Source organism: Anomaloglossus baeobatrachus, chromosome 4 (genome assembly GCF_048569485.1).
Source record: "Anomaloglossus baeobatrachus isolate aAnoBae1 chromosome 4, aAnoBae1.hap1, whole genome shotgun sequence".
Classification (NCBI taxonomy): domain Eukaryota; kingdom Metazoa; phylum Chordata; class Amphibia; order Anura; family Aromobatidae; genus Anomaloglossus; species Anomaloglossus baeobatrachus.
In genome coordinates, this window is record NC_134356.1 from 25,197,473 (window position 1) to 25,222,979 (window position 25,507).

Below are 25,507 nucleotides of genomic sequence, written 5' to 3' on the forward strand. Positions count from 1 at the left end.
ATTATACCCCAGAGCTGCACTCACTACTCTGCTGGTGTAGTCACTGTGTACATACATTACATTACTGATCCGGAGTTACCTCCTGTATTATACCCCAGAGCTGCACTCACTATTCTGCTGGTGCAGTCACTGTGTACATACATTACATTACTGATCCTGAGTTACCTCCTGTATTATACCCCAGAGCTGCACTCACTATTCTGCTGCTGCAGTCACTGTGTATATACATTACATTACTGATCCTGAGTTACCTCCTGTATTATACTCCAGAGCTGCACTCACTATTCTGCTGGTGCAGTCACTGTGTACATACATTACATTACTGATCCTGAGTTACCTCCTGTATTATACTCCAGAGCTTCACTCAATATTCTGCTGGTGCAGTCACTGGGTACATACATTACTGATCCCGAGTTACCTCCTGTATTATACTCCAGAGCTGCACTCACTATTCTGCTGGTGCAGTCACTGTGCACATACATTACATTACTGATCCTGAGTTACCTCCTGTATTATACTCCAGAGCTGCACTCACTATTCTGCTGGTGCAGTCACTGTGCACATACATTACATTACTGATCCTGAGTTACCTCCTGTATTATACTCCAGAGCTGCACTCACTATTCTGCAGGCTTCAGAGCTGAAATCTCCTATTTTCTGATTCTTCGTTTCCCTGGACTGATTTGTTCCTTTTCTCTCCAGGGAATATTGTGGAGTGGTGTTTGCCCCAGGACATCGACCTAGAAGGAGTGGAATTCAAGTCTATGGCGAGCGGCTCTCACCGGGTGCAGTCAGATTTCATGTAAGTAGCAGGAAGGCGACATGCGGTGACTTGTGATATTCTTATTATTGGGGGAGGGTCGTTATAAGCTACAATATGACATTATCCCATCGTATAAAGCTGCGTTCCCCCTCTTTGTTTCCTCCTCTCGGCGATGTCTTCAGTCATCGTGTAAAATCATAAAATATTTACATGCAAATATTTGTCTCCGTTCCTCCGGCAGCGCCTGGATATTGGTTCCCATACATTATTTACATGCACTCTCCATTTATATTCGCCGCCGACTCGCAAGTCCTTGTTTTTAAAACAAAAAACGCTTTTTTTTTTTTTCTTCCCCTCATCATTTCACAAAACTTTCTCGAAAGCTGATGATTGCGGATCATTAACTAGAAAAAAATGGCGCAAAAAAAGCTAATGTTTTTAATGGAGGTAGGAGGAGCTATAATTAGGTCCTGCCAAACTGATATGGGGTGTGGCGCATGCTAATCTTTCTGGGCGGGGCTTATAATGTACATTAAAAATGCTGGCAGATTTGCATATCATGTGATCTGCGTCATTTGCATATAGAATCCTCTGATTTTTGAAACTGCCAGAGAAGAATAACTGCCCTTGTTGCCGTAACAACCATCACAGTGCGGCTTCTAATTCAAATTCTGCGTTTTTAAAATTCTGCCCTGTGATTGGCTGCTGAGGGCAACTGTTCTAATTATTGACAGTTTAAAAAAAAACTACTTGTATACTCTGTTATTGTTCCTGGAAATATTTATAAAAATTGATATAGACCTTTCTTTTTGTCAAAGGGAGGTTTCCTCACACAATCAGGGCTGATATTATCGGGGACACACACCCCGACCAGGAGGAATAGTAACACCCAATTATGACATCAGTGATTCCCAAACTCTAGTCCTCACGGCCCCCAACAGGTCATGGTTTCAGGGTTTTTTTTAGCTTTGCACAGGTGATGCCATGACCTGTTGGGGGCTGTGATTACTGGAGTTGGGAAACACTGCCCTACATAGTCTGGTCCAATTAATCCTGATGGGGAAGGTGTGGAGATTTTTCCCTTTTGACCAGGGACAAATGGTATCACCCAAGTGTTAATTGATGCAAATGTTTCCAGGAGGAATGACAGAGGATTGCAGCATTTTGGGGTAATTTGCAATAAAAATTCTTCCTACCCCTTTGACCGGCCTATTATGCATGGAACCCCTGTGATAATGGTCGCTACTAGTAGACAAACTGTTAAGATTCAGGGACCGAGGAGGATCAAAAAATGCAGAATCCCAAATGGTAACAAAGTGGCTGGAACCTTAATGGACTGCAGACCTAATCCTGACACACAACTAGAAGTAGCCGTGCGACGAGCCTACGATTGCCTGGACGTCTCCACACAGCCGGAGAACTAAATATTCTTACAGATAGAGATATAAGAAAGCTAATCTGCCTCGAAGCAGTCCCCAAAGATAGATAGATAGCCCCCCACATGTAAAGACTACTATAGGAAAACACAATACAAAGCTAGAAAAGACAGATTCAGCAAAGGTGAGGCCCAAAGTATCTTTACAGGAAAGAAAAGGAAGGAGCACTGTCTGCAACCATAAAAAACCCTAATAAATACCAGCACTTCTGATATATTGAAAAATCCTCCGGTTACACAACCTCTCCCCCACTGTATCAGCACTCTGATGTTACTAAAATCCAAAAACACTAATATAGATGAGGAACTGAATTAATACCAAGCATGACAAACCCAATACCTTGCAGAATCAAGGAGCTAAGTATACAGACACTCCCAGCAGGAAATGATCCAACTCCACCAAGAACTCCACACGGTAGAATAGGAATCAAGCATTAGTATCAAAGCAGAAAAAAACTCCAAGAAAGTGGAAAACAAACAGCAGAGGTACAAAGACCACTTATCTGAGAGAAGTTCTGGTAGTGAGCAGGGCTGGTTACAGAATGTCCTTAACACACTGGAGACCATTAAGCACCGCCAAGTAACAAAAGAAAACTACTGTTATATAGTCCCAATCTGACCCTGATTGCCAGTCCTCTACAGGTGTGTGGATTTCATTCCGCAAATCAAGTGCACCACCAGCACTGACCATAAGAGGGAGCCCCAAACTGGAAAATGTATTCACAACACAAACAGTACGCTTTTCATTTTTGGGTAAAAATAAAATAAACAACCAAGTAATGTTTTCTTTTCCCGCTGGTTCCCAGTTACTTTCGTAAAGGCGGCTACTTTGGGCTGGCGTGCTTCGCCAACATGCCGGTGGAGAGCGAGCTGGAGAGAGGAGCGCGGATGAAGTCTGTGGGTATCCTGTCCCCGTCCTACACCCTCCTGTACCGCTACATGCACTTTCTGGAGAACCAAGTCCGGTACGTCCCCCTGAGGAAGCCTACCAAACTGCTGCACTGTGTGTAGCAGGGGGGCCCATGTGTCTTATTGATACCCCTATTACACCTATTTTGGTGACAATGACACTGTAAAGATGCCAAATTCAATATTTTATTTATTTTTATTTTTTTTTTCCTTTTTGGATTTTATTTTGGTGTTATAACTTTTACTTTCTTTGTCGCTCCATTGGGAGACCCAGACAATTGGGTGTATAGCTTCTGCCTCCGGAGGCCACACAAAGTATTACACTTAAAAGTGTAAACCCCTCCCCTCTGCCTATACACCCCCCCGTGCATCACGGGCTCCCCAGTTTTTATGCTTTTTTTTTTTTTTTTTCAATTTAAAATTTTATTGAATTTTCATAAGCATACAGTAAAAGAGCATGGGACCATGTAATGATAGATAGTTTTCATCAAACATCTGGACAAAATTAAACTGTCATAGGAGTCATAATGGATTATAGGTCATCACGGTAACACATGGATCCTCATTTTAAACCGTAGAAACCAGTAACACAGGGAGGAAAGACAGGGGAGAATAGCAGTCATGAGATGTAGGAAAGATAGCGTAAGTCGGAGAGAAAGGAGGAAAAATAGAAAGTAGAGCGCGGTGACCGGGGCTAATACACTGTCCGCTGGACCAAGGCCATTCGAAAAGATGATGTGTGTCGTCTGAAGAAGAGAGGGGGTGTCACAAACCACCGGGGGGGTCACTCAGAAATCCCCCGCGCTGGCTACCAGTACGTCACAATCGGGGGGTAACAAGTGGGGGGTCACCCCTCCTTTATACCTCCCGACCGACAGAGCACGTGATGCGCTCTCTAGCGCCCCTCTTATAGTCAGGCCAATTATGGAATTGCCCGACAATAAGCAAGGAGGCCGCTATACTACTTATGCCGATTATTGAAGGGTCCCCGGTGAGAGTAGGGTATATATTCCCCCGACCTCCGCGGGCGGAATATATAAAATCTCCCCGAATCTCACTGGCCTCCCCACAATAATCCTTGGCACAATTCGCTGCCACCAACCGATTTACGGTAACTATTAGCCGAACACACAGACGTGGGATTCAAGATCGAGATAACAGAACAGCCCAAGATTAATTATATAATTTAATCAGCCTAAAGCACACTAGAAACTACAATATATACAATAGGGAATCTACAGAATATACATATGTCAGAGTACAGTTACAGATAAAGCATGGGTTACAAACAGGTATACAATTACATCAGTTACCTTGTGTGTCTGGCCACAGGGGGGCGCTGTAGACCAGGTTTCTAGGATTCTTCCCACAGATGTTTCCCAACCAGGCCCCCGAGCAGAAGAACACTGGAAAATGGCCGAAGTAGGGTTATCAACCTGGGCAGATCCAGGTCCCCTCCTACCTTAGTGACCTCACAGGGAAGCACTGCCACTCCCCCTGCATGGATCAGAATTATCCAGCAAAGGGGATATTGGCCATAACTTTGCCTGGGAGCGTCGTAGGCGGACGCCAATGCTCTCATTGTGACAGTTATGAATTTAGCTACAGAACGAGGGGACTCATGACCTGTCTACGAGTTCCCATATGGCTGATATCACGCCTGGGGTATTTCCCAAGCTCCCCCTTCCATAAAAAAGGTGTGCCAGCATCGTCCGCCTGCGCAAACACCATTTTTATGGTTGCCATATTTATCGGAGATATGGCTTGCGAGATATGAACCATTTTTTACTGGAGTCGTTCTGTCTGGCTACTTCCAAGCCTTGCTAATGAGATACAACTCTTGTTACAGGGTGACGGCAGGGAGTCATCCTGGGTCCATTGTCCTCACATCATCTCATCTCCATATCAGAGGAGATGGCTGTTGGAGGTGTAAGTGGGATGTGACACCTTCACAGATGCTGGACATTTGAGAACAAGAAGGGAGGGGGGGGGGCACTGCCAGGGAGTGATGAGAGCAATTATGACTTCTAGTCATAATTCCTCTTCATATCCCAGGATTTACCTCACACCTCCCCCCTTTTGAGGGCGCTAGGGGGCAGCACACTCCGGTGTTCCCCCGTGCGCCCGTCCGCGACCTCTCCTTGTCGGGACAGCCCGTCTGCGTTACCGTGGTCACGGCCCCTTTTGTGGCGAATGGTGAAGTCGTATTGCTGGAGCGCAAGGCTCCATCGCAACAATCGCCCATTCGTCCCAGAGACGGTGTGCAACCAGCTGAGGGGATTGTGGTCCGTCTCCACGATGAAGTGGCGCCCGTATAGATAGGGTTGCAGACGCTGCAGGGCCCACACTATGGCCAGGCACTCCTTCTCCATTGTAGAATAGGCCACTTCCCTTGGTAACAGCTTCCTGCTCAGGTACAAGACTGGGTGCTCTTGGCTCGCAGAGTCCACCTGGCTGAGCACCGCACCGAGGCCGAAGTCACTGGCGTCGGTCTGTACTACAAACGGCCGCGTGAAGTCGGCTGCCTGTAGCACGGGCGGGCTGGACAGGGCGTCCTTTAGGGCCCGGAAGGCTGTCTCGCAGTCCACTGTCCAATCGACTGCAGAGGGCAGCTTCTTCTTGGTGAGGTCCGTCAAGGGCTTTGCCAGGCTACTATAGCATGGAACAAACCTCCTATAGTACCCAGCGGTCCCCAAGAAGGACATCACCTGCTTCTTGGTCCTGGGGGTGGGCCAGGATGCGATGGCCTCCACTTTCTCAGGCTTGGGCTTCAGCGTTCCCCCACCTACCCGGTGACCGAGGTACTGGACCTCGCTCATGGCCAGCTGACACTTTCCCGGCTTGATGGTCAAACCTGCCCGGTGGATCCGCCTGAGCACCTGTGCTAGATGCTCTAGGTGGTCCTCCCAGGTGGGACTGAAGACGGCAATGTCATCCAGGTACGCGGCCGCGTACCCTTCAAGTCCCTTGAGCAGGGTGTTGACCATCCGCTGGAAAGTGGCAGGGGCATTCCTCATCCCGAATGGCATCACCGTGGACTCGTACAGTCCAAATGGGGTAATAAAGGCAGAGCGTTCCCTGGCCTTGCGAGTCAGGGGGATCTGCCAATATCCCCGGCTCAGGTCCATGATGGTCAGGTACTGAGCCCCGGCCAACTGATCGAGCAGGTCATCGATGCGTGGCATTGGGTACGCATCGGCGACCGTGACAGCATTGAGCCCCCTGTAGTCCACGCAGAACCGAGTGGTTCGGTCCTTCTTAGGGACGAGGACTACAGGCGAGGCCCAAGCGCTGTTGGATGCCTGGATCACCCCCAGCTCCAGCATCTCGTCAATCTCCTGGCGCATGTGTTGCTGCACCTCCAGGGAGACCCGATATGCTGAACGCCGGATCGGGGGATGATCCCCAGTGTCCACGTGATGGACAGCCAAGTCAGTCCTTCCGGGCTGGTTGGTAAACAACCCCCGGAAGGGGAGGAGGGTGGCCCACAGCTGGGACCGTTGGTCCTCCAAGAGCTGGTGGCCAACCTCCACATCCTCAATGGATCCGCCTGCCCTAACCTGGGCTAGCATATCCAAGAGGGTTTCCGCTTCTCCCTCCTCGGGCAGGTTGCACACGGGGAGCGCACATGCCTCCCGCTCATGATGTGCCTTCATCATGTTCACATGGAAGGGCTTTCGCCTTCCACGGGCGGGGTCCAGGGTGACCAGGTACGTTACAGGGTTGAGCTGCTGGTACACGAGGTATGGGCCTTCCCAGGCTGCCTGAAGCTTGTCCTGTGGTACGGGGACCAGTACCCACACCTTTTGACCCACTTGGTAGGTCCTCTCACAAGCGTTCTGGTCGTACCAACGCTTCTGATCGGCCTGGGCTTGAGCCATATTGTCGTGTACCAGTTGCGTCAAGGCCTGCATTCTGTCCCGGAAGCGCATGACATACTCGATAACCGACACTCCAGGGGTGGCCAAATCCCCTTCCCAAGCCTCTTTCACCAGAGCCAGGGGGCCCCGCACACGTCGCCCGTACAGGAGCTCAAACGGTGAGAATCCTGTTGAGGCCTGTGGAACCTCCCGGTAAGCAAATAACAGGTGTGGGAGATACCGCTCCCAGTCACGCCCATGGGAGTCGACCAACATCTTAAGCATCTGCTTTAAGGTGCCATTGAACCGCTCGCACAGGCCATTAGTCTGTGGATGGTACGGGCTGGCCACCAGATGTCGCACCTGGACTTGCTTACAGAGGGTCTCCATCAGCTGGGACATGAATTGGGTCCCCCGGTCGGTGAGCATTTCCTGGGGAAAACCCACTCGGGAGAAAATCTCCAGCAATGCGGTGGCCACCTTGTCAGCCCGAATGGACGACAAGGCCACTGCTTCTGGGTACCGGGTGGCATAGTCAACTACCGTCAGTATGAAGCGTTTCCCGGAGCTGCTGGGGATGGCCAGCGGGCCGACCAGATCCACAGCCACCCTCCTGAAAGGCTCATCGATGATTGGCAGAGATACTAGTGGGGCTTTGGGGTGTGGCCCCGCCTTCCCCACTCTCTGACAGGTTTCACACGAACGGCAGTAGGCAGCCACATCGGCCCCCATTTTTGGCCAGTAGAAATGCTGGTTTAACCTGGCCTTGGTCTTAGCGATCCCTAGGTGTCCGGCCATCGGAATCTCATGTGCGATCCGCAACAACTCCGTCCGGAACGGATAGGGTACCACCAACTGTCGGTCCCTGGGCCACGCCTCCGGTGAACCCTGCTGGACCGTGGCCCGGTACAGCCGTCCTTGGTCCCAGACCACTCGCTCCGGGTCCGAGTCCGAGGGAGGCTGTGCCGCCTGCTCCTTTAGAGCTTTCAGGCTGTCGTCAGCTTCTAACGCTGCCTGAAACCCCTGACCAGAGGTGGCCAGAATCGACGAGACTGTCACATCTTCGGTCAGTACCCCGGGACCTGTGTCCTGGCCTCCACCTGACTCGGCTGCCACTTGGTCAGAAGGGGAAGAGCTATCGGACCTCCGGGAGGCCCCTTGGCTTCCAGCACTCCCACTGCGGGTGACAGCGGCCACAGCCGCTGCGACCGTGGGTCGTGCCTGCTCCTCCTCCGTTCCTGACCAAGTCGCCGGTTCAGGCAGACCTACCTGGCTTCCTGACACCCCGGTTGTGGGGGAACCCTGCACCGAGATCTTACCTGGGAGCACTTCCGCTCCTGGACCGGCCCCAATCTCACCTGCCTGTTCCCCTCCTGCAGCAACAGAACCCCGCTGTGAAATCTCTGGGGACCCCACATTTGCTGTGGTAGCCCCCACCCCACACACTGGTCCTCCCCCTGCAGCACCCTGCTCTCTGCTTATCCCTGCAGAGGGCAACAGATCCCAGCTCACAGGCTGGTTACTTGTAGAGGCATTGTCACACCTTTCTCTGACCCCCTCCCCTGTCACAGCTGCAGCTGTGTGTGTGTCTATGGTGTCTATGCAAGCAGAAATATCAGAGTTCACTCCCTCCTCCCTTACATCATTCATAGATAACACATTAACATTGTCCGGAGGCATGTCAGTACGGGCTGAAGGTTCAGCCCTTGGTTGGGGCCCAAACTGGGAGGTTATCTGCCCCAAATCTGTCCCAAGTAGCACGTTTGCAGGGATCCGATCAGTTACCCCCACCTCCCTCACCCCTCGCCCTGCGCCCCAGTCCACATAAATGTCAGCAACAGGCAGCGCCGGGTCAATGCCTCCAATCCCGGAGACAGCGAGGGTTTTTCCAGGGATCAAGTCTTGGGGGGACACCATCTCAGGCCGCACCAGAGTCACCTCCGAGGCGCTGTCTCGCAGTCCTATGGTCACAGACTGGCCGACGGTGACAGGTTGGAAGCTGTCCAGGGACCTACCACCACCCCCACCCACACAATACACCTTGGGCGGCCCTTGGGACGGGGACGGAGCCGGGGCCTTGGGACGCTGAGGGCACATGGCCTTGAAGTGTCCAGGTAGGTTGCACTGGTGGCACCGTCTTGGTTCCGCCACGGGCCTGGAGAGGGGAGTTGAGGGGGACACCCCCTGCAGTCTAGGGGCAGGTGGGGCAGTCGCAGAATTCATCTTACCCCCTCTCCAGGTGCTGCTGGTGGCCGCTCTCCTGGCCTCAGGGGCCCGGTTGTTGGTGTAGTCATCGGCAAGGGCAGCTGTAGCCGTGGACCCCTTTGGCTTCTGGTCTCGGATGAACTGGCGGAGATCCTCAGGGCAGTTCCACAAGAGTTGCTCCGTGATGAACAAGTCCAGGATCTCCGGTCCGGTGGAAAGCTGCAGGCCTTGGGTCCAGTGGTCGGCAGCTCGGGCAAGTGCCCGCCGGTGGTCAGCCCAGGAGTCCTTTGGTCCCTTCTGTAGGCTCCGGAACTTCTTGCGGTAGGACTCTGGAGTGAGGTTGTACTGTTGGATCAGGGCCCGCTTGATGGTGTCGTAGCCCTGATCTGCCTCAGCAGGCAAGTCCCCAAGGATATCCAGGGCCTTACCCCTTAAACGGGGGGTCAGGTATTTGGCCCACTGGTCCTTGTTCAGATGGTGCTGCAAGCAAGTCCGTTCAAAAGCAGTCAAGAAAGAGTCCAAGTCTCCATCCTTCTCCAGCACTGGGAAGTCCTCAACACGGACCTTTGGAAGTTTGGTGTCTTGAAGGTCACGTGTGGCTGATGAGGGCCGGAGCTGAGCTAGCTGCAGCTGGTAGTCACGCTCTGCCTGGCGCTCTTCACGCGCTGCTTGCCGCTCTGCCCTGCGCTCTGCCAGGAGTCCCTTGTAGCCCTCCTGGTCTCCAGCCTGGAGAAGGGCCATAGCCATTTGAAGAAGGCTATCCGAGCCTCCCAGGCTCGGTGGAATGGCACGTGGTGATCTGCGGCCCGCTGCGGAGCCTGGTGATTCACTGTCCCTTGCAGAGCGGAGGGCTGGCATCTGGCTCGTTGAGGACCCTTGGGTGAGCTGCTCCTCATCTTGTCCATAATTGCCAGCTTGTGCGCTGTCCTCTGCAGAACGGTTTTCTGGCGTCGAGCTCCTGGAGGACTCGTGGGCAACCTCCTCATTGCTGTCCACAGCACCGTCCTCCCTCTCTTCGGCTCCTGCCTTAGCATTGGCCAGTTGCATAGCTCTGCTCCTGGTGCCATCAGCCATTCTTGCAGACTTTTGGTCACTGACACAGAACTGACACCTGATGCCTCCACACACCTTACAGTATCTGCACTCTGACACTCTAGTGTTGAGCTAGTCTGAAGACCCCAGCAGCCACAGCTGCTGCAGGCAGTCTTTAGTGTCTGGGAGTATGGGTCTCACACTCACACACACTATTATCTCGATCCCACCGCTACCACCAATATGTCACAAACCACCGGGGGGGTCACTCAGAAATCCCCCGCGCTGGCTACCAGTACGTCACAATCGGGGGGTAACAAGTGGGGGGTCACCCCTCCTTTATACCTCCCGACCGACAGAGCACGTGATGCGCTCTCTAGCGCCCCTCTTATAGTCAGGCCAATTATGGAATTGCCCGACAATAAGCAAGGAGGCCGCTATACTACTTATGCCGATTATTGAAGGGTCCCCGGTGAGAGTAGGGTATATATTCCCCCGACCTCCGCGGGCGGAATATATAAAATCTCCCCGAATCTCACTGGCCTCCCCACAATAATCCTTGGCACAATTCGCTGCCACCAACCGATTTACGGTAACTTAGCCGAACACACAGACGTGGGATTCAAGATCGAGATAACAGAACAGCCCAAGATTAATTATATAATTTAATCAGCCTAAAGCACACTAGAAACTACAATATATACAATAGGGAATCTACAGAATATACATATGTCAGAGTACAGTTACAGATAAAGCATGGGTTACAAACAGGTATACAATTACATCAGTTACCTTGTGTGTCTGGCCACAGGGGGGCGCTGTAGACCAGGTTTCTAGGATTCTTCCCACAGATGTTTCCCAACCAGGCCCCCGAGCAGAAGAACACTGGAAAATGGCCGAAGTAGGGTTATCAACCTGGGCAGATCCAGGTCCCCTCCTACCTTAGTGACCTCACAGGGAAGCACTGCCACTCCCCCTGCATGGATCAGAATTATCCAGCAAAGGGGATATTGGCCATAACTTTGCCTGGGAGCGTCGTAGGCGGACGCCAATGCTCTCATTGTGACAGTTATGAATTTAGCTACAGAACGAGGGGACTCATGACCTGTCTACGAGTTCCCATATGGCTGATATCACGCCTGGGGTATTTCCCAAGCTCCCCCTTCCATAAAAAAGGTGTGCCAGCATCGTCCGCCTGCGCAAACACCATTTTTATGGTTGCCATATTTATCGGAGATATGGCTTGCGAGATATGAACCATTTTTTACTGGAGTCGTTCTGTCTGGCTACTTCCAAGCCTTGCTAATGAGATACAACTCTTGTTACAGGGTGACGGCAGGGAGTCATCCTGGGTCCATTGTCCTCACATCATCTCATCTCCATATCAGAGGAGATGGCTGTTGGAGGTGTAAGTGGGATGTGACACCTTCACAGATGCTGGACATTTGAGAACAAGAAGGGAGGGGGGGGGCACTGCCAGGGAGTGATGAGAGCAATTATGACTTCTAGTCATAATTCCTCTTCATATCCCAGGATTTACCTCACAGGGGGCCGGGGTGCTTGTTCCTCAGGAGTTACATTAGATCCAAGAATTTTTTACTAGACAGAAAAGATTCCCACTGGGACCATTTGGTGGCTGTCTCCACTGTCTGCCCGCGTGACTGGGCCATCACCACCTCCATACGGTGGATCACATTAACCTCCATTACCCACTCTTCCAACGAAGGGGGAGCAGAGTCCTTCCATCGTCGTGGGATCACTGTCTTGGCTGCCTGGAGAAGATGGCCTAGGATAGAATTTTTATAGACCTTTTCGGATACATTAAAGATGTACAATAATACCGCCACTGGGCGACTCGGGACCGCAACCCCGGTAACCTCATGAATGGCCGCCAGTATTTTATTCCAAAAGGCCGACAAGCTCGGGCAGTACCACCAGATATGCGCCATAGTGCCCCCCTGCGCTCCACAGCGCCAGCACGTGTCAGGAATTTCGGGATACCATGCATGAAGAGATGCTGGGACCCTATACCATCTAGAAAGTATTTTATAGCTGGTTTCTTGCATCCTGGTGGCCACCACGGACCTGTGGGTCAAACGGAAACAACGTTTCCACTGATTCTCAGGGAAAGTCTGGCCGAGCTCCGCCTCCCATGCCGCACAGAAGCGGGGGGGAGACGTCTCCGCCGCGTTCGTCATACATTTGTACACCTTTGAGATTGCATGGCGTGCATCAGAGGACCCACTACAAAGGTTTTCAAAAGGCGTTTGGGGCAAGTGGTGGGCTCTGTCAATGTCCTGGGAGGTTATGAAATGTTTGAGCTGGGCATATTCAAAGTGGAACCGCAGTTTGAAGTTGCGGTTCTCTACAATCTCCCGGAGCGGAAGGAGGGATCCTCCCGAAGCTACCTGGTTTAATCTCAGGGGGTTTAGCTTCGTGCGTCCCAGAAAGTTGTTAGACGACGCTCCCGGTAGAAACTCCGGGTTGTCAGTTAGTGGCATAAGGGGTCCCCTAGGCTGGATCATGAGGTTGCGTGATGATATAGAGTGTATCGTTCGTAGTGTTTGTTTGGTACTATAGGACATCTCAATTTTATGCTTGGTGAGGAGGGGCCAGGTCCACGGCAAGGTCGATGTCGATAAAGGGCACAGATCCTGTGCCAGGCAGACCCAGAGCTTAGACCTAGAGCAGTGCAAAAGGTCCAAGACCCTGGCATAAGCGGCTGCCATATAATATCGCCTACAATCGGGCAGACCTGCTCCCCCCGCGTTTTTGGTCCTGGTTAAGACGCTGCATCTCAAGCGAGCACGTTTTTTGGACCAGACAAATTGGTTAAATATGTGTTGTATCTTGGCCCAATATGTTGCCGGGATATATACCGGAACCGTCTGGACCAGGTACAGTAATCGCGGCAGGGCGGTCATCCTGAGAGCGCCAATCCTGCCAAACCACGAAAGAGTGCCTTTTTGCCATGAGGCTAGGTCTCCCTCGAGTCTTGACAGAAAACTTTGATAGTTTAATTGAAAGAGCCTATTCAGGTCGGAGGGAATCTTTATGCCCAGGTATTCAATGCTACCATGGGATGGCCATTTAAAGGGAAAGCTTGGTTTTAGGGCGTTTACCATTGTGTGGGGCAGAGAGATATTCAGCGCCTCCGACTTGTCAAAATTGATTTTGAAGTTGGACCATTTACTAAAGCGGTTTAGCTCCACTAGCAGGGACGGGAGGGATGTAAGAGGGTTACATAAATAAATAAGGAGATCATCGGCAAACGCGGCACATTTATGTTCCCGGTTGGCAACCCGAATGCCCTGAATATCCGGGTTAGCCCTAATGGCCGACAGTAAGTGTTCCATTACTAATACGTATAATAAAGGTGATAGGGGGCATCCTTGCCGGGTCCCATTCCGGATGGGGAAGGGCCTCGACAGAGTGCCATTAATCTTAATGTATGCAGTCGGAGAGTGATATAAAGCCATAATCTTAGAGGAGCAAATGGGTCCCAGGCCCATATGCTCCAATGTCTGTGAGAGTGACTGCCATGAGACTCTGTCGAAGGCCTTCTCAGCATCCAAAGATAACAACATCAAGGAGAGTTTTTTAGTGTGCGCATGTTGGATTAGGTCTAAGGTCTTTATAGTATTGTCCCTAGCTTCTCTGCCCTGGACAAACCCGACCTGGTCTGGATGGATCAGGTCAGGAAGCAAAGGGCCCAGTCTATTTGCCAAAAGCTTGGCATAGATTTTTAAATCTACATTAAGGAGTGATATCGGTCTGAAACTGCTACATATTGTGGGGTCCTTTCCGGCCTTACGAATCAGAGAAATATGGGCCGTGGTTGAATGGGGCGGGAAAGGGACCGAGTCCGAGATTGAGTTGAAAGAGAGGAGCATTAAGGGTGCTAACTGTTCCGAGAAGGCTTTATAAAATTTAGCGGGGAATCCGTCAGGTCCAGGACTCTTATTACCCGGTGTATCACGGATCACCATCAACAATTCATTCAATAAAAATGGACTTTCCAGGTCCTCAATTGTGGAGCTACCAAGGCGCTTAAAGGGTGAGGGCATTGAGGGGCACTCGGCACTCGACTCAGAGGGTTCGACAGGTAAATTATATAGCTTGGAATAATAGTCATGAAACGTGTTGGAGATGTCGGGGGTGGCGTAGAGTAGTTCGTCACGTGAATTCTTGATGCAAGGAATAAGGGTGTGGGCTCTTCCCTCTCTCAACGCGTTGGCCAGTAACCTGCCCGGTTTATCTCCAAACTCATAAAACCTCCCTTTCCCTACCTGTATCAGGCGCTTATATGAGGAATCCAACAACTTTTTGACCTCCATCCTGGCCTGTAAAAGGGCCTGTAGGTTCGCGGCCGATAGTGCTCGTTTGTGGATAAGCTCACGTTCAGAGACCCTACGAAGGGCTGTTACTATATCCTGGGCCCGTTCTTTTTTGATTCGGGACCCATGCTTAATAAAAATACCTCGTATGACACATTTCAATGCTTCCCACTTATAAGTGGGGGCTGTGTCATCAGTTAAGTGGTCTGTTACGAACCCCGTGATAGAGGTCTGAACGTCGGAAACACAGAGCTCATCCAACAGCAACGACTCATTAAGCCGCCACGAACCCCTGGGGGTCGAGAGGGAGGGTATCTCAATTGTACAATAGACCGGAGCATGGTCCGACCATAGTATGTTGTCCATCCCAGTGTGTCGAATCCAGGGGAGAGCGTTATGTTGTAAAAGTATATAGTCTATGCGACTGTATGAGTCTTGAGTGTGGGAATAGAAACTATAATCTCTGTCGGACGGGTGTTTCAGTCTCCAGGTGTCGAACAGTTGAATACGCAATAGAGCTTTTTTAATACGTTTGATTGTGCTGTAAGCAATGTTAGATTTCCCCCTGGAGTTGTCCAATGTGGGGTCGAGGGTGACATTGAGGTCGCCACATAGAACCACTGTACCCTGTATCAGAGGGACCGCAACGTCTACCAGGCGGGTGACAAAGCTATCTTGCTTTTGGTTTGGGGCATATGCGTTAATGACTGTGAGTGTTTGATCCCCTACCTTCAGCGAGAGGATGATGTACCGTCCAAGACTATCAGTCGTACATTTTAGGATTTGATGTGGGAGGGATTTATGGATGGCTATCGCCACCCCTTTAGATCGGGAATCCGGGTTGTCTGAGGATACCCATGTCTGATAATACTTATTTTTGAAAATGGGGGCATGCCCTTGTTTGAAGTGGGTCTCCTGGAAACACACCATGCTCACCTTCTGTTTATGGAAGTGGTACAGGATCTGTGTTCGTTTCTCCGGAACATTGAGGCCCCTGGCGTTAAAAGAGGCAATAGTCAGGTCCGCCATCTATAAGAGAGTGTGACATTAAAGATACATGAGAGAGGGGATCGAACACGATCAGCCCGGCCGCCAAGAGAGGAAGGAGGGAGAGGGTTGAAAGAAGTAGAGTATAGCGAAGAAGAAGACAAAGAGAACATCAGAGCACAAAACCTTGTATAATAAACTAGATTCGAACAAACGTTCCTAGGGAACATATCCGCCTTTGCTTGGCAGGACAGGGGATCCCCACCTATTTGGGGAAAAAGGATGTCAGACATAGCAAAGCAAAACAGAACTCCGGATATACTAAAAATATTAAAGATAACCATAAGCACCGGCTAAGGTATTGATGGCTAATGTAATACGGGCAATGAATAGGTTTAAACGCAGCAGATGAAAGTCACTTAGTTGTAAATAACTGTAAATAACTGTGTATAGAATAAGTCATAAAGGCGCACACGGCCTCAGGGCTTCTCTATGTCGGGTATCGAGAGCGTCCTGCCCCACGGCCCCGTTCTCCTCTTGGAGGCAGGCCCCTATTGGGCCCCGGGAATGGGGTTGGTTTGGTGGATGTGATCCTTTCCCTGGGGGTCCAGGTCTGAAGCAGAGTAGTCGGCCAGGCCGCTATAGGGATTGTAGGTAGGCACAGGCTCCTGATGAACGCCGGGAGGTCCTCCGGGGAGCGCAGGACCCGCCATTGAGAGTCTTTTTGCACCGCCAAGGAGAATGGGAACCCCCACCGGAACGGAAGTCCCTTTTCTTTCAAAACATCCAGAAGGGGCTTCAAAGTAGCACGTTGGGCTAGAGTGTGCCTGGAGAGATCTGGCATTATGCGGATGGCAGATCCATTGTATGACAAGTTTGGTTTCTTCCTGGCTGCCTGTAGAATAGCCTCCTTTGCTGCAAAGAAATGCACCCTACAGACCACATCTCTTGGGCGGGGATCATCCGGATCTGGGGGACGTAGAGCCCTATGTGCTCTATCGAGCTCTAGAGGGGCACCCGGCGGTTTCTTTAACAAGTTATTAAAAATGGAACGGAGGACGCCGGGGATGTCCGGAGCAGCTATAGACTCAGGAAGGCCTCTGATTCTTAAATTGTTCCTTCTATTTCTGTTCTCCTGATCATCAACGTGTTGTTGAAGGGCAAATAGCTGCTTAGACTGATTTTGTACTGTCTCTTGGATAGATTGTATGGAGACTTGTGAATTTGATTGCTGCTCAGTGAGGGTATCAACCCTATGGGTGAGTGAGGAAAGATCAGATCGCAGCTGGATAAATTCTTGCTTACATTCCGCCACCACTTGATTAGCCAGTGCTGCAATGTCATTCTTGGTGGGGATCGCTTGCAGCAGTGATCGCAGGTCTGCCAAGGACGCCGGGCGGTCCTCACTTGTCGAGGCTGCAGCGTAGGATATATTGGGGTATGCACTGAAAGAGTCCTGCACAACTGGACCGTATATCATTTGCTGTGTACTTTGGGGATTATTTATGCCGCTCCATGATGGTGACACGGTTACAAGACGAAGTGGGGCTGCCCCTGATACCATGGGCCCTTTATTCATGGGCATCAGTACACCCCCTTCCGGAACCCCGTCTGTGTCCCCCAGGCTCTCAGCCCAGGAGGATCCTGTGCACCAACTATTGGGTGAGGTGGGGGGTATTTCCATCTGGGGCGTCCCCCAGAACTCAGTGGCCGTCTCCCTGGATTCATGCAGTCCCCCTCCAATCACTGGACCCCCCAGGGGTTGTGTGTCCCTTGGCCAGGAAGTGTGGCTTGTGTTGTTGTTGCCACTACTGATATGGGCCCTCGTCAGCAGGTCCCCCCTCCAGCCCTGCACTGGGGGCCTGTGATCAGGCAGTCTGTTAGGGGTATCTGCTGCTCCTGTCTGGGCCTCAGCCGCTCTGCGTGGAGCCTGCTCTCCCTGAGTCTGAGGCTGGAGCGGTGACTCATCCCCTAAGCCTGACCTCGCGTGCAATCCACGGCCGCACACCGATAACTCCCTGATCCCGCCGACACCAGCTGCTGGTGGGCTGCGAGGACTCACCGCTCCCATCGGCGATGCAGCGGCGCGTGAGGCAGGCGAGGCCGCGGCTGCGAGTGTCCCGTCTTCCAGCACCGGACCCTTGGGCTGCGGTTCAGGTAGGTGAGCGCCATCTTGGAATGGCGTCTGCAGCTTCACTAGTTCCCCCGCCGCAGGGCTTTGTATCTTGCTCACCGCTGCTGTGGGTCTCCCGGTGGGCCCTCTCGCATCATGGGGGATCTCAGCTGTGTCACCCTTCTCTCGGGTCCCCGAAGTTGCTGTATCCTCAGGCATCCGGACAGGGGCAGGATCCATTTCAGATTCTGCAGGCCGCAATTCCTGCTCCGGCTGCGAGGTTGCCCCCGATTCTTTGGAGCGGGTAAAGTAGGCTCCAATATTATTCAGGGGAGCAGGTGGCCGTCCTGGGGTGCAGGGCTTGCCCTTCTTGGCCGATGATTTGCCCATTTTATGTATAATAGCCGGCGTTATGGAGGATTATAAGCAGGAGCTCCAGAGAAACACGTCTTTACCCGGCCATGTCCAGCTCCGCCCCCCCCCTGTTTTTATGCTTTGTGTTGAAGGAGGCAGACACATGCACGCAAGCTCCACAATTTAGTCAGCAGCAGCTGCTGACTATATCGGATGGAAGAAAAGAGGGCCCATAACAGGGCCCCCAGCATGCTCCCTTCTCACCCCACTCTGGTCGGCGGTGCTGTTAAGGTTGAGGTACCCATTGCGGGTACAAAGGCTGGAGCCACATGCTGTTTTCCTTCCCCATCCCTTAGGGGCTCTGGGTGAAGTGGGATCCTAACCGGTCACCATGCTCTGGGACCGGGCTCCCTCCGCAGCCCCTGGGGGAATCTGCTGGACAGGAGACCGGGTATCGTCAGGGACAGGGCCCTGCTACTCTGAGGTACTCTGTGTCCCCTTGGGGACGGCGCATAGAGCGCCTGTGTAATGGACGCTGCAGCAGCTGCTGGGTGTGTTTGTGCGCCGGGACTACCGCGCTGACCAAGCTTGTTTGGCGGCCGCGCTTATAACTTTAGTCCCCGGCTTTTGCGGCCTAGTACCGCATACTCCCGCCCCCGGGCCTGCCAGTCAGGGGTAAGGGCGGGACGCTGCACTGGACGTCAGCGCTGAGGGCTGGAGCATACTTAGTATCCTCCTCCCCCCTCACTGAGCACCGTGGGGCACCAGGTTCCCGCACTTTCTGAGGCACGCCCACGGCTCCCTTCTCCTCTCAGAACAGCCATTCCTTTCAGCACTTCTGACGCTGGAGAACTTCAGAGGGGAGACAACACCGAGCTCCACAGCTCTGGGAGGCCCAGGCAGGGAATCTGGTGGTCACACAACCGCTGAGGGCGGTCGGTAAGCCGCACCTGTTACTAGGTGCTGGCCGAAGTGTATATTTATATGCTTATATTGTATACATTTACTCTGTACGGCCGCACTATTTGCTTTTGGCTATATACCCTCACTGATTGCGCTAAGAGGAGACAACAGCATGTCGTCCGCAAAAAGCAAGGGTGCCAAGGCACAGGCCTATTTTGCTAACCTGTACCTCATGTGCGGCTATGCTACCTGCAGGTTCCACCTACCCTCATTGTGTGCAATGCTCGGCCCCTGTGACACTCACTCAGCCGGAGCCTCAGCCACCGGTGGGACCCTCGGCCCAGGTGGAACCACCTGTTGCCACTGTCCAGGTGACAGGGACAGAGTTTGCAGTATTCGCTGACAAAGTTTCTGAGTCTATGGATAGATGGTCTGTTAAAATACTAGAAGCTTTGCAGTCCAGACCGGTAACACTGGCCCCGGGCACTGTTGAATCATTGCTCTCAGACCCCCCTCGGTCGGCGCAGCAAAGTGCTCCTGGGGCGACTCATAGGTCCCACGGTGAGGACTCCGACACGGACCGCAGTCCCAGACCGGCTAAGCGGGCTCGCTGGGAGCTTCCCTCGACTTCATCACACTGCTCAGGGTCTCAGCATGAGGACTCTCTGGAGGATGAAGCGGAGGTGGCAGATCAGGATTCTGATCCTGAGGCCGCTCTCAACCTTGATACACCTGAAGGGGACGCCATAGTAAACGACCTTATAGCGTCCATCAATCAGGTGTTAGAACTTTCTCCTCCAGCTCCTCCGATTGAGGAGTCAGCTTCTCAGCAGGAGAAATTCCAATTTAGGTTTCCCAAACGTACACGGAGTGCGTTTCTTGATCACTCCAACTTCAGAGATACGGTCCAGAAACACCGAGCTTTTCCGGATAAGCGCTTTACTAAGCGCCTTAATGACACACGTTATCCCTTCCCCCCTAACGTAGTCAAGGGTTGGGCTCAGTGTCCCAAGGTGGATCCTCCAGTTTCTAGACTGGCGGCTAGATCCATAGTTGCGGTGGCAGATGGCTCATCACTCAAGGATGCCACTGACAGGCAGATAGAGCTCCTGATGAAATCCATCTATGAAGCTATAGGCGCGTCCTTTGCTCCGGCATTCGCAGCCGTATGGGCACTCCAAGCTATCTCAGCTTGTCAGTCTGAGATTAATGCAGTCACACGTGCCTCTACTCCGCAGGTTGTGTCCTTAACCTCTCAGGCGTCGGCGTTTGCGTCCTACTCCATGAATGCTGTCCTGGACTCGGCGAGCCGTACGGCGGTAGCATCCGCCAATTCAGTGGCAGTCCGCAGGGCCATGTGGCTACGTGAATGGAAGGCAGACTCTGCTTCCAAAAAGTTCTTAACCGGTTTGCCATTTTCTGGCGACCGCCTGTTTGGCGAGCAATTGGATGAAATTATTAAACAATCCAAGGGAAAGGACTCGTCCTTACCCCAGTCCAAACCAAACAGACCTCAACAACGGAAGGTACAATCGAGGTTTCGGTCCTTTCGGCCCTCAGCCAGGTCTCAATTCTCCTCGTCCAACAGGCCACAGAAGGGTCAGAGGAACTCTGATTCATGGCGGTCTAAGTCACGTCCTAAAAAGACCGCCGGAGGAACCGCTACCAAGGCGGCCTCCTCATGACTTTCGGTCTCCCCAAACCGCATCCTCGGTCGGTGGCAGGCTCTCCCGCTTTTGCGACGCCTGGTTGCCACATGTCCAAGACCGATGGGTGAGAGACATTCTGTCTCACGGTTACAGGATAGAGTTCAGCTCTCGTCCTCCGACTCGTTTCTTCAGAACATCTCCGCCCCCGAGCGAGCCGATGCTCTTCTTCAGGCGGTGAGCACTCTGAAGGCAGAAGGAGTGGTGATCCCTGTCCCCCTTCAGCAATGGGGCCACGGTTTTTACTCCAACTTGTTTGTGGTGCCAAAAAAGGACGGATCTTTCCGTCCCGTTCTGGACCTCAAACTGCTCAACAAACACGTGAAAACTAGGCGGTTCCGGATGGAATCTCTCCGCTCCGTCATCGCCTCGATGTCCCAAGGAGACTTCCTAGCATCCATCGACATCAGGGATGCTTATCTCCACGTGCCGATTGCACCAGAGCATCAGCGCTTCCTGCGTTTCGCCATCGGGGACAAATACCTTCAGTTCGTGGCACTGCCTTTCGGCCTGGCGACAGCCCCACGGGTCTTCACCAAGGTCATGGCAACAGTGGTAGCAGTCCTACATTCTCAGGGACACTCGGTGGTCCCTTACTTAGACGGTCTTCTTGTCAAGGCCCCCTCTCGGGTGGCATGCCAACACAGCCTGAACATTGCTCTGGAGACTCTCCAGAGATTCGGGTGGATCATCAATTTCCCAAAGTCAAAATTGACACCGACCCAATCGCTGACATATCTTGGGATGGAGTTTCATACTCTCTCAGCGATAGTGAAACTTCCGCTGGACAAACAGCGTTCACTACAGACAGGGGTGCAATCTCTCCTTCGAGCCCAGTCGCACCCCTTGAGGCGCCTCATGCACTTCCTAGGGAAGATGGTGGCAGCAATGGAGGCAGTTCCATTTGCGCAGTTTCATCTGCGTCCACTTCAATGGGACATTCTCCGCAAATGGGACAGGAAGTCGACGTCCCTCGACAGGAACGTCTCCCTTTCTCGGGCAGCCAAGGCCTCCCTTCAGTGGTGGCTTCTCCCTACTTCTTTGTCGAAGGGGAAATCATTCCTGCCCCCATCCTGGGCTGTGGTCACGACGGACGCGAGTCTGTCAGGGTGGGGAGCGGTCTTCCTCCACCACAGGGCTCAGGGTACCTGGACTCAGCCAGAGTCCTCCCTTCAGATCAATGTTCTGGAGATAAGGGCAGTGTATCTAGCCCTAAAAGCGTTCCAGCCGTGGCTGGAAGGCAGGCAGATCCGAATTCAGTCGGACAACGCCACGGCGGTGGCATACATCAACCACCAAGGCGGCACTCGCAGTCGGCAAGCCTTCCAGGAAGTTCGGCGGATTCTGCTGTGGGTGGAAGCCACAGCCTCCACCATCTCCGCAGTTCACATCCCGGGCGTAGAAAACTGGGAAGCAGATTTTCTCAGTCGCCAGGGCATGGACGCAGGGGAATGGTCTCTTCACCCGGACGTGTTTCAAGAGATCTGTTGCCGCTGGGGGAAGCCGGACGTCGACCTAATGGCGTCTCGGCACAACAACAAGGTCCCGGCATTCATGGCACGGTCTCAAGATCACAGAGCTCTGGCGGCAGACGCCTTAGTTCAGGATTGGTCGCAGTTTCGACTGCCTTATGTCTTTCCTCCTCTGGCACTGCTGCCCAGAGTGTTACGCAAGATCAGGTCCGACTGCCGCCGCGCCATCCTCGTCGCCCCAGACTGGCCGAGGAGGTCGTGGTACCCGGATCTGTGGCATCTCACGGTGGGTCAACCGTGGGCACTACCAGACCGACCAGACTTGCTGTCTCAAGGGCCATTTTTCCATCTGAATTCTGCGGCCCTCAACCTGACTGTGTGGCCATTGAGTCCTGGATCCTAGCGTCTTCAGGGTTATCTCAAGAGGTCATTGCCACTATGAGACAGGCCAGGAAACCAACGTCCGCCAAGATCTACCACAGGACGTGGAGGATCTTCTTATCCTAGTGCTCTGATCAGGGTTTTACTCTCTGGCCGTTTGCCTTGCCCACTTTTCTATCCTTCCTTCAATCCGGAATGGAAAAGGGTTTGTCTCTCGGCTCTCTTAAGGGACAAGTCTCGGCGCTCTCTGTGTTTTTTCAAAAGCGTCTAGCCAGGCTTCCGCAGGTACGCACGTTCCTGCAGGGGGTTTGCCACATAGTCCCTCCTTACAAGCGTCCGCTAGAACCCTGGGATCTGAACAGGGTGCTAACGACCCTTCAGAAACCACCTTTCGAGCCAATGAGGGATATTTCTCTTTCACGCCTTTCGCAGAAGGTGGTCTTCCTAGTGGCAGTCACATCACTTCGGAGAGTGTCTGAGCTAGCTGCACTGTCATGCAAAGCCCCCTTCCTGGTGTTTCACCAGGACAAGGTGGTTCTGCGTCCGGTTCCAGAATTTCTCCCTAAGGTGGTATCCCCTTTTCATCTCAATCAGGATATCTCCTTACCTTCTTTTTGCCCCCATCCAGTTCATCAATGTGAAAAGGATTTGCACTTGTTAGATCTTGTGAGAGCACTCAGACTCTACATTTCTCGTACGGCGCCCCTGCGCCGCTCGGACGCGCTCTTTGTCCTTGTCGCTGGCCAGCGTAAGGGTTCGCAGGCTTCCATGTCAACCTTGGCTCGGTGGATCAAGGAACCAATTCTTGAAGCCTACCGTTCTTCTGGGCTTCCGGTTCCTTCAGGGCTGAAAGCCCATTCTACCAGAGCCGTGGGTGTGTCCTGGGCATTGCGGCACCAGGCTACGGCTCAGCAGGTGTGTCAGGCGGCTACCTGGTCGAGTCTGCACACTTTCACGAAACACTATCAGGTGCATACCTACGCTTCGGCAGATGCCAGCCTAGGTAGGCGAGTCCTTCAGGCGGCGGTTGCCCACCTGTAGGAAGGGGCCGTTTTACGGCTCTTTTACCGAGGTATTCTTTTACCCACCCAGGGACTGCTTTTGGACGTCCCAATTGTCTGGGTCTCCCAATGGAGCGACAAAGAAGGGAATTTTGTTTACTTACCGTAAATTCCTTTTCTTCTAGCTCCAATTGGGAGACCCAGCACCCGCCCCTGTTCCCTTCGGGCTGTTGTTCTTTTGTGTACACATGTTGTTCATGTTGAATTGTTCTTGGTTCATGGTTTTCAGTTCTCCGAACATCCTTCGGATTGAATTTACCTTAGACCAATTTATAAGTTTCCTCCTTCCTGCTTTTGCACCAAAACTGAGGAGCCCGTGATGCACGGGAGGGTGTATAGGCAGAGGGGAGGGGTTTACACTTTTAAGTGTAATACTTTGTGTGGCCTCCGGAGGCAGAAGCTATACACCCAATTGTCTGGGTCTCCCAATTGGAGCTAGAAGAAAAGGAATTTACGGTAAGTAAACAAAATTCCCTTCTTTCGTTGTATTTCTTTTGATTTACTTGCTAAATATTATTTTTTCACATAATTAATATTTTATTGTTGCTATTTTTTGTTCTTACATTTTGTTACTTTTATTTCTTTGTATTACATTTTATTTTTAGTTTCTTTGTCTTTTTCTTTTTACTTTCCTTTTACACCACAGACAGGTACATGAGCTCTTGTCTTGGAGACAGTTCCTGGATTTCTTATATTTTATTTTACTTTTAATTTTTTTATTTGTTTCCTATTTTTTTCTTTGTTCTTTGCATCACAGACAGGTACATGAGCTCTTTTCTTGGCATTACATCTCCCCCCCCATTTTCTTCCCTTTTGCACCTCTTGGAGACAGTTTCTGAACTTCTATTATATTTTAGTGTTTCTTTTGATTTTATTTATTTATTTTTTTTTTCCTTTTGCACGACAGACAGGTACATGATTTCTTGATTTTGGAGACAGTTCCTGGACATTTTTGTATTACATTTTTTCTTTTATTTTTTTATTTTTATTTTGCTTTCTTTTTATTTTCCCTTGCTTTTGTGCACCATAGACAGGCACGTAATATCTCTTTTTCTTGGAAGAGAGTCTCTGCATTTTATTTTTTCTTTGTATTAAATTTTAGTTGTTTTTTTTTTGCTTTTTTTTTTTTATTTTAAATTTTTATTTTTTTTTGCACCACAGACTGATACGTGATCTCTTGTCTTAGAGACAGTATGTAGACATTTCTTTGTATTACTTTTTGTTTATTTATTTTTTTTTATTTTGCTTTTTTATTTCATTTTTTTTTTTGTTTAAATTTTTTACTTTTTTTTTTCTCCTTCTTTTCATCTTCCCTTTTTTGCACCACAGACACACGTAATCTCTCCTTTTGGAGACGGTTCCTGGACTTTAGAAGGTCAGACTTCACACTCCGCTTGTAGCCTGCGTGTAATATTGATCGAGGCGGACGATAAATTTATCCTTTTGGCTCTAATTTTAGCCTTTCCGCTCTTTACTGGCGACAGGTTTCCAATCTTCTGCAAACTGGTTTTAAACATCAAAATTGTTAAAACTTCACGCCCTGTATTTCCGAACCTCTGCTTGCTGTCAGTGAATGACACTTACCCTCCAGTCTACACAATCCACTGTTCTGAAGACGTCTCCTGTCTTGTGTATTACTGGTTTCTGTATGTTACCTTTCAGGCATCAGCTGGAGCTCCCCGGCCATTACACCCCTCTGGAGGCCTTTTATGAAGACAAGAAGGGGGTCTTACCTGTCGGCATCAGCCCCCAGTCCTGCCAACCCAGTGTACACTGGCTGTCATCTATACACAAGCACTTGTACCCAGAGATGAAGGTCAGAACCCCTTTTCCATTGAACTTTTTTTTGCGGTTCCCCCATACATGCATTTGTAAAAAGTAAGTGCACCCCCAGGTATGAAGCAGTCTTTTGAGCTGGATTATTTCCGATGTATTTTTATAGCAGCAGCCATTTTTTTCCCAAATTCTCCCTTAATAGACATTACAATT

General features: G+C 51.3%; 1 protein-coding gene across 1 annotated transcript in view; it reads left to right on the forward strand.

Annotated features, from left to right (window-relative positions):
* Window positions 1–25,507, forward strand: part of DENND11 (DENN domain containing 11) — a 51,394-nt gene that overhangs the window by 12,374 nt on the left and 13,513 nt on the right. The window contains exons 2-4 of the mRNA XM_075343897.1: window positions 703–802; window positions 3,005–3,163; window positions 25,181–25,334. Coding sequence (XP_075200012.1) covers window positions 703–802; window positions 3,005–3,163; window positions 25,181–25,334 — 413 coding nt within the window. The remainder of the gene's footprint in view (window positions 1–702; window positions 803–3,004; window positions 3,164–25,180; window positions 25,335–25,507) is intronic.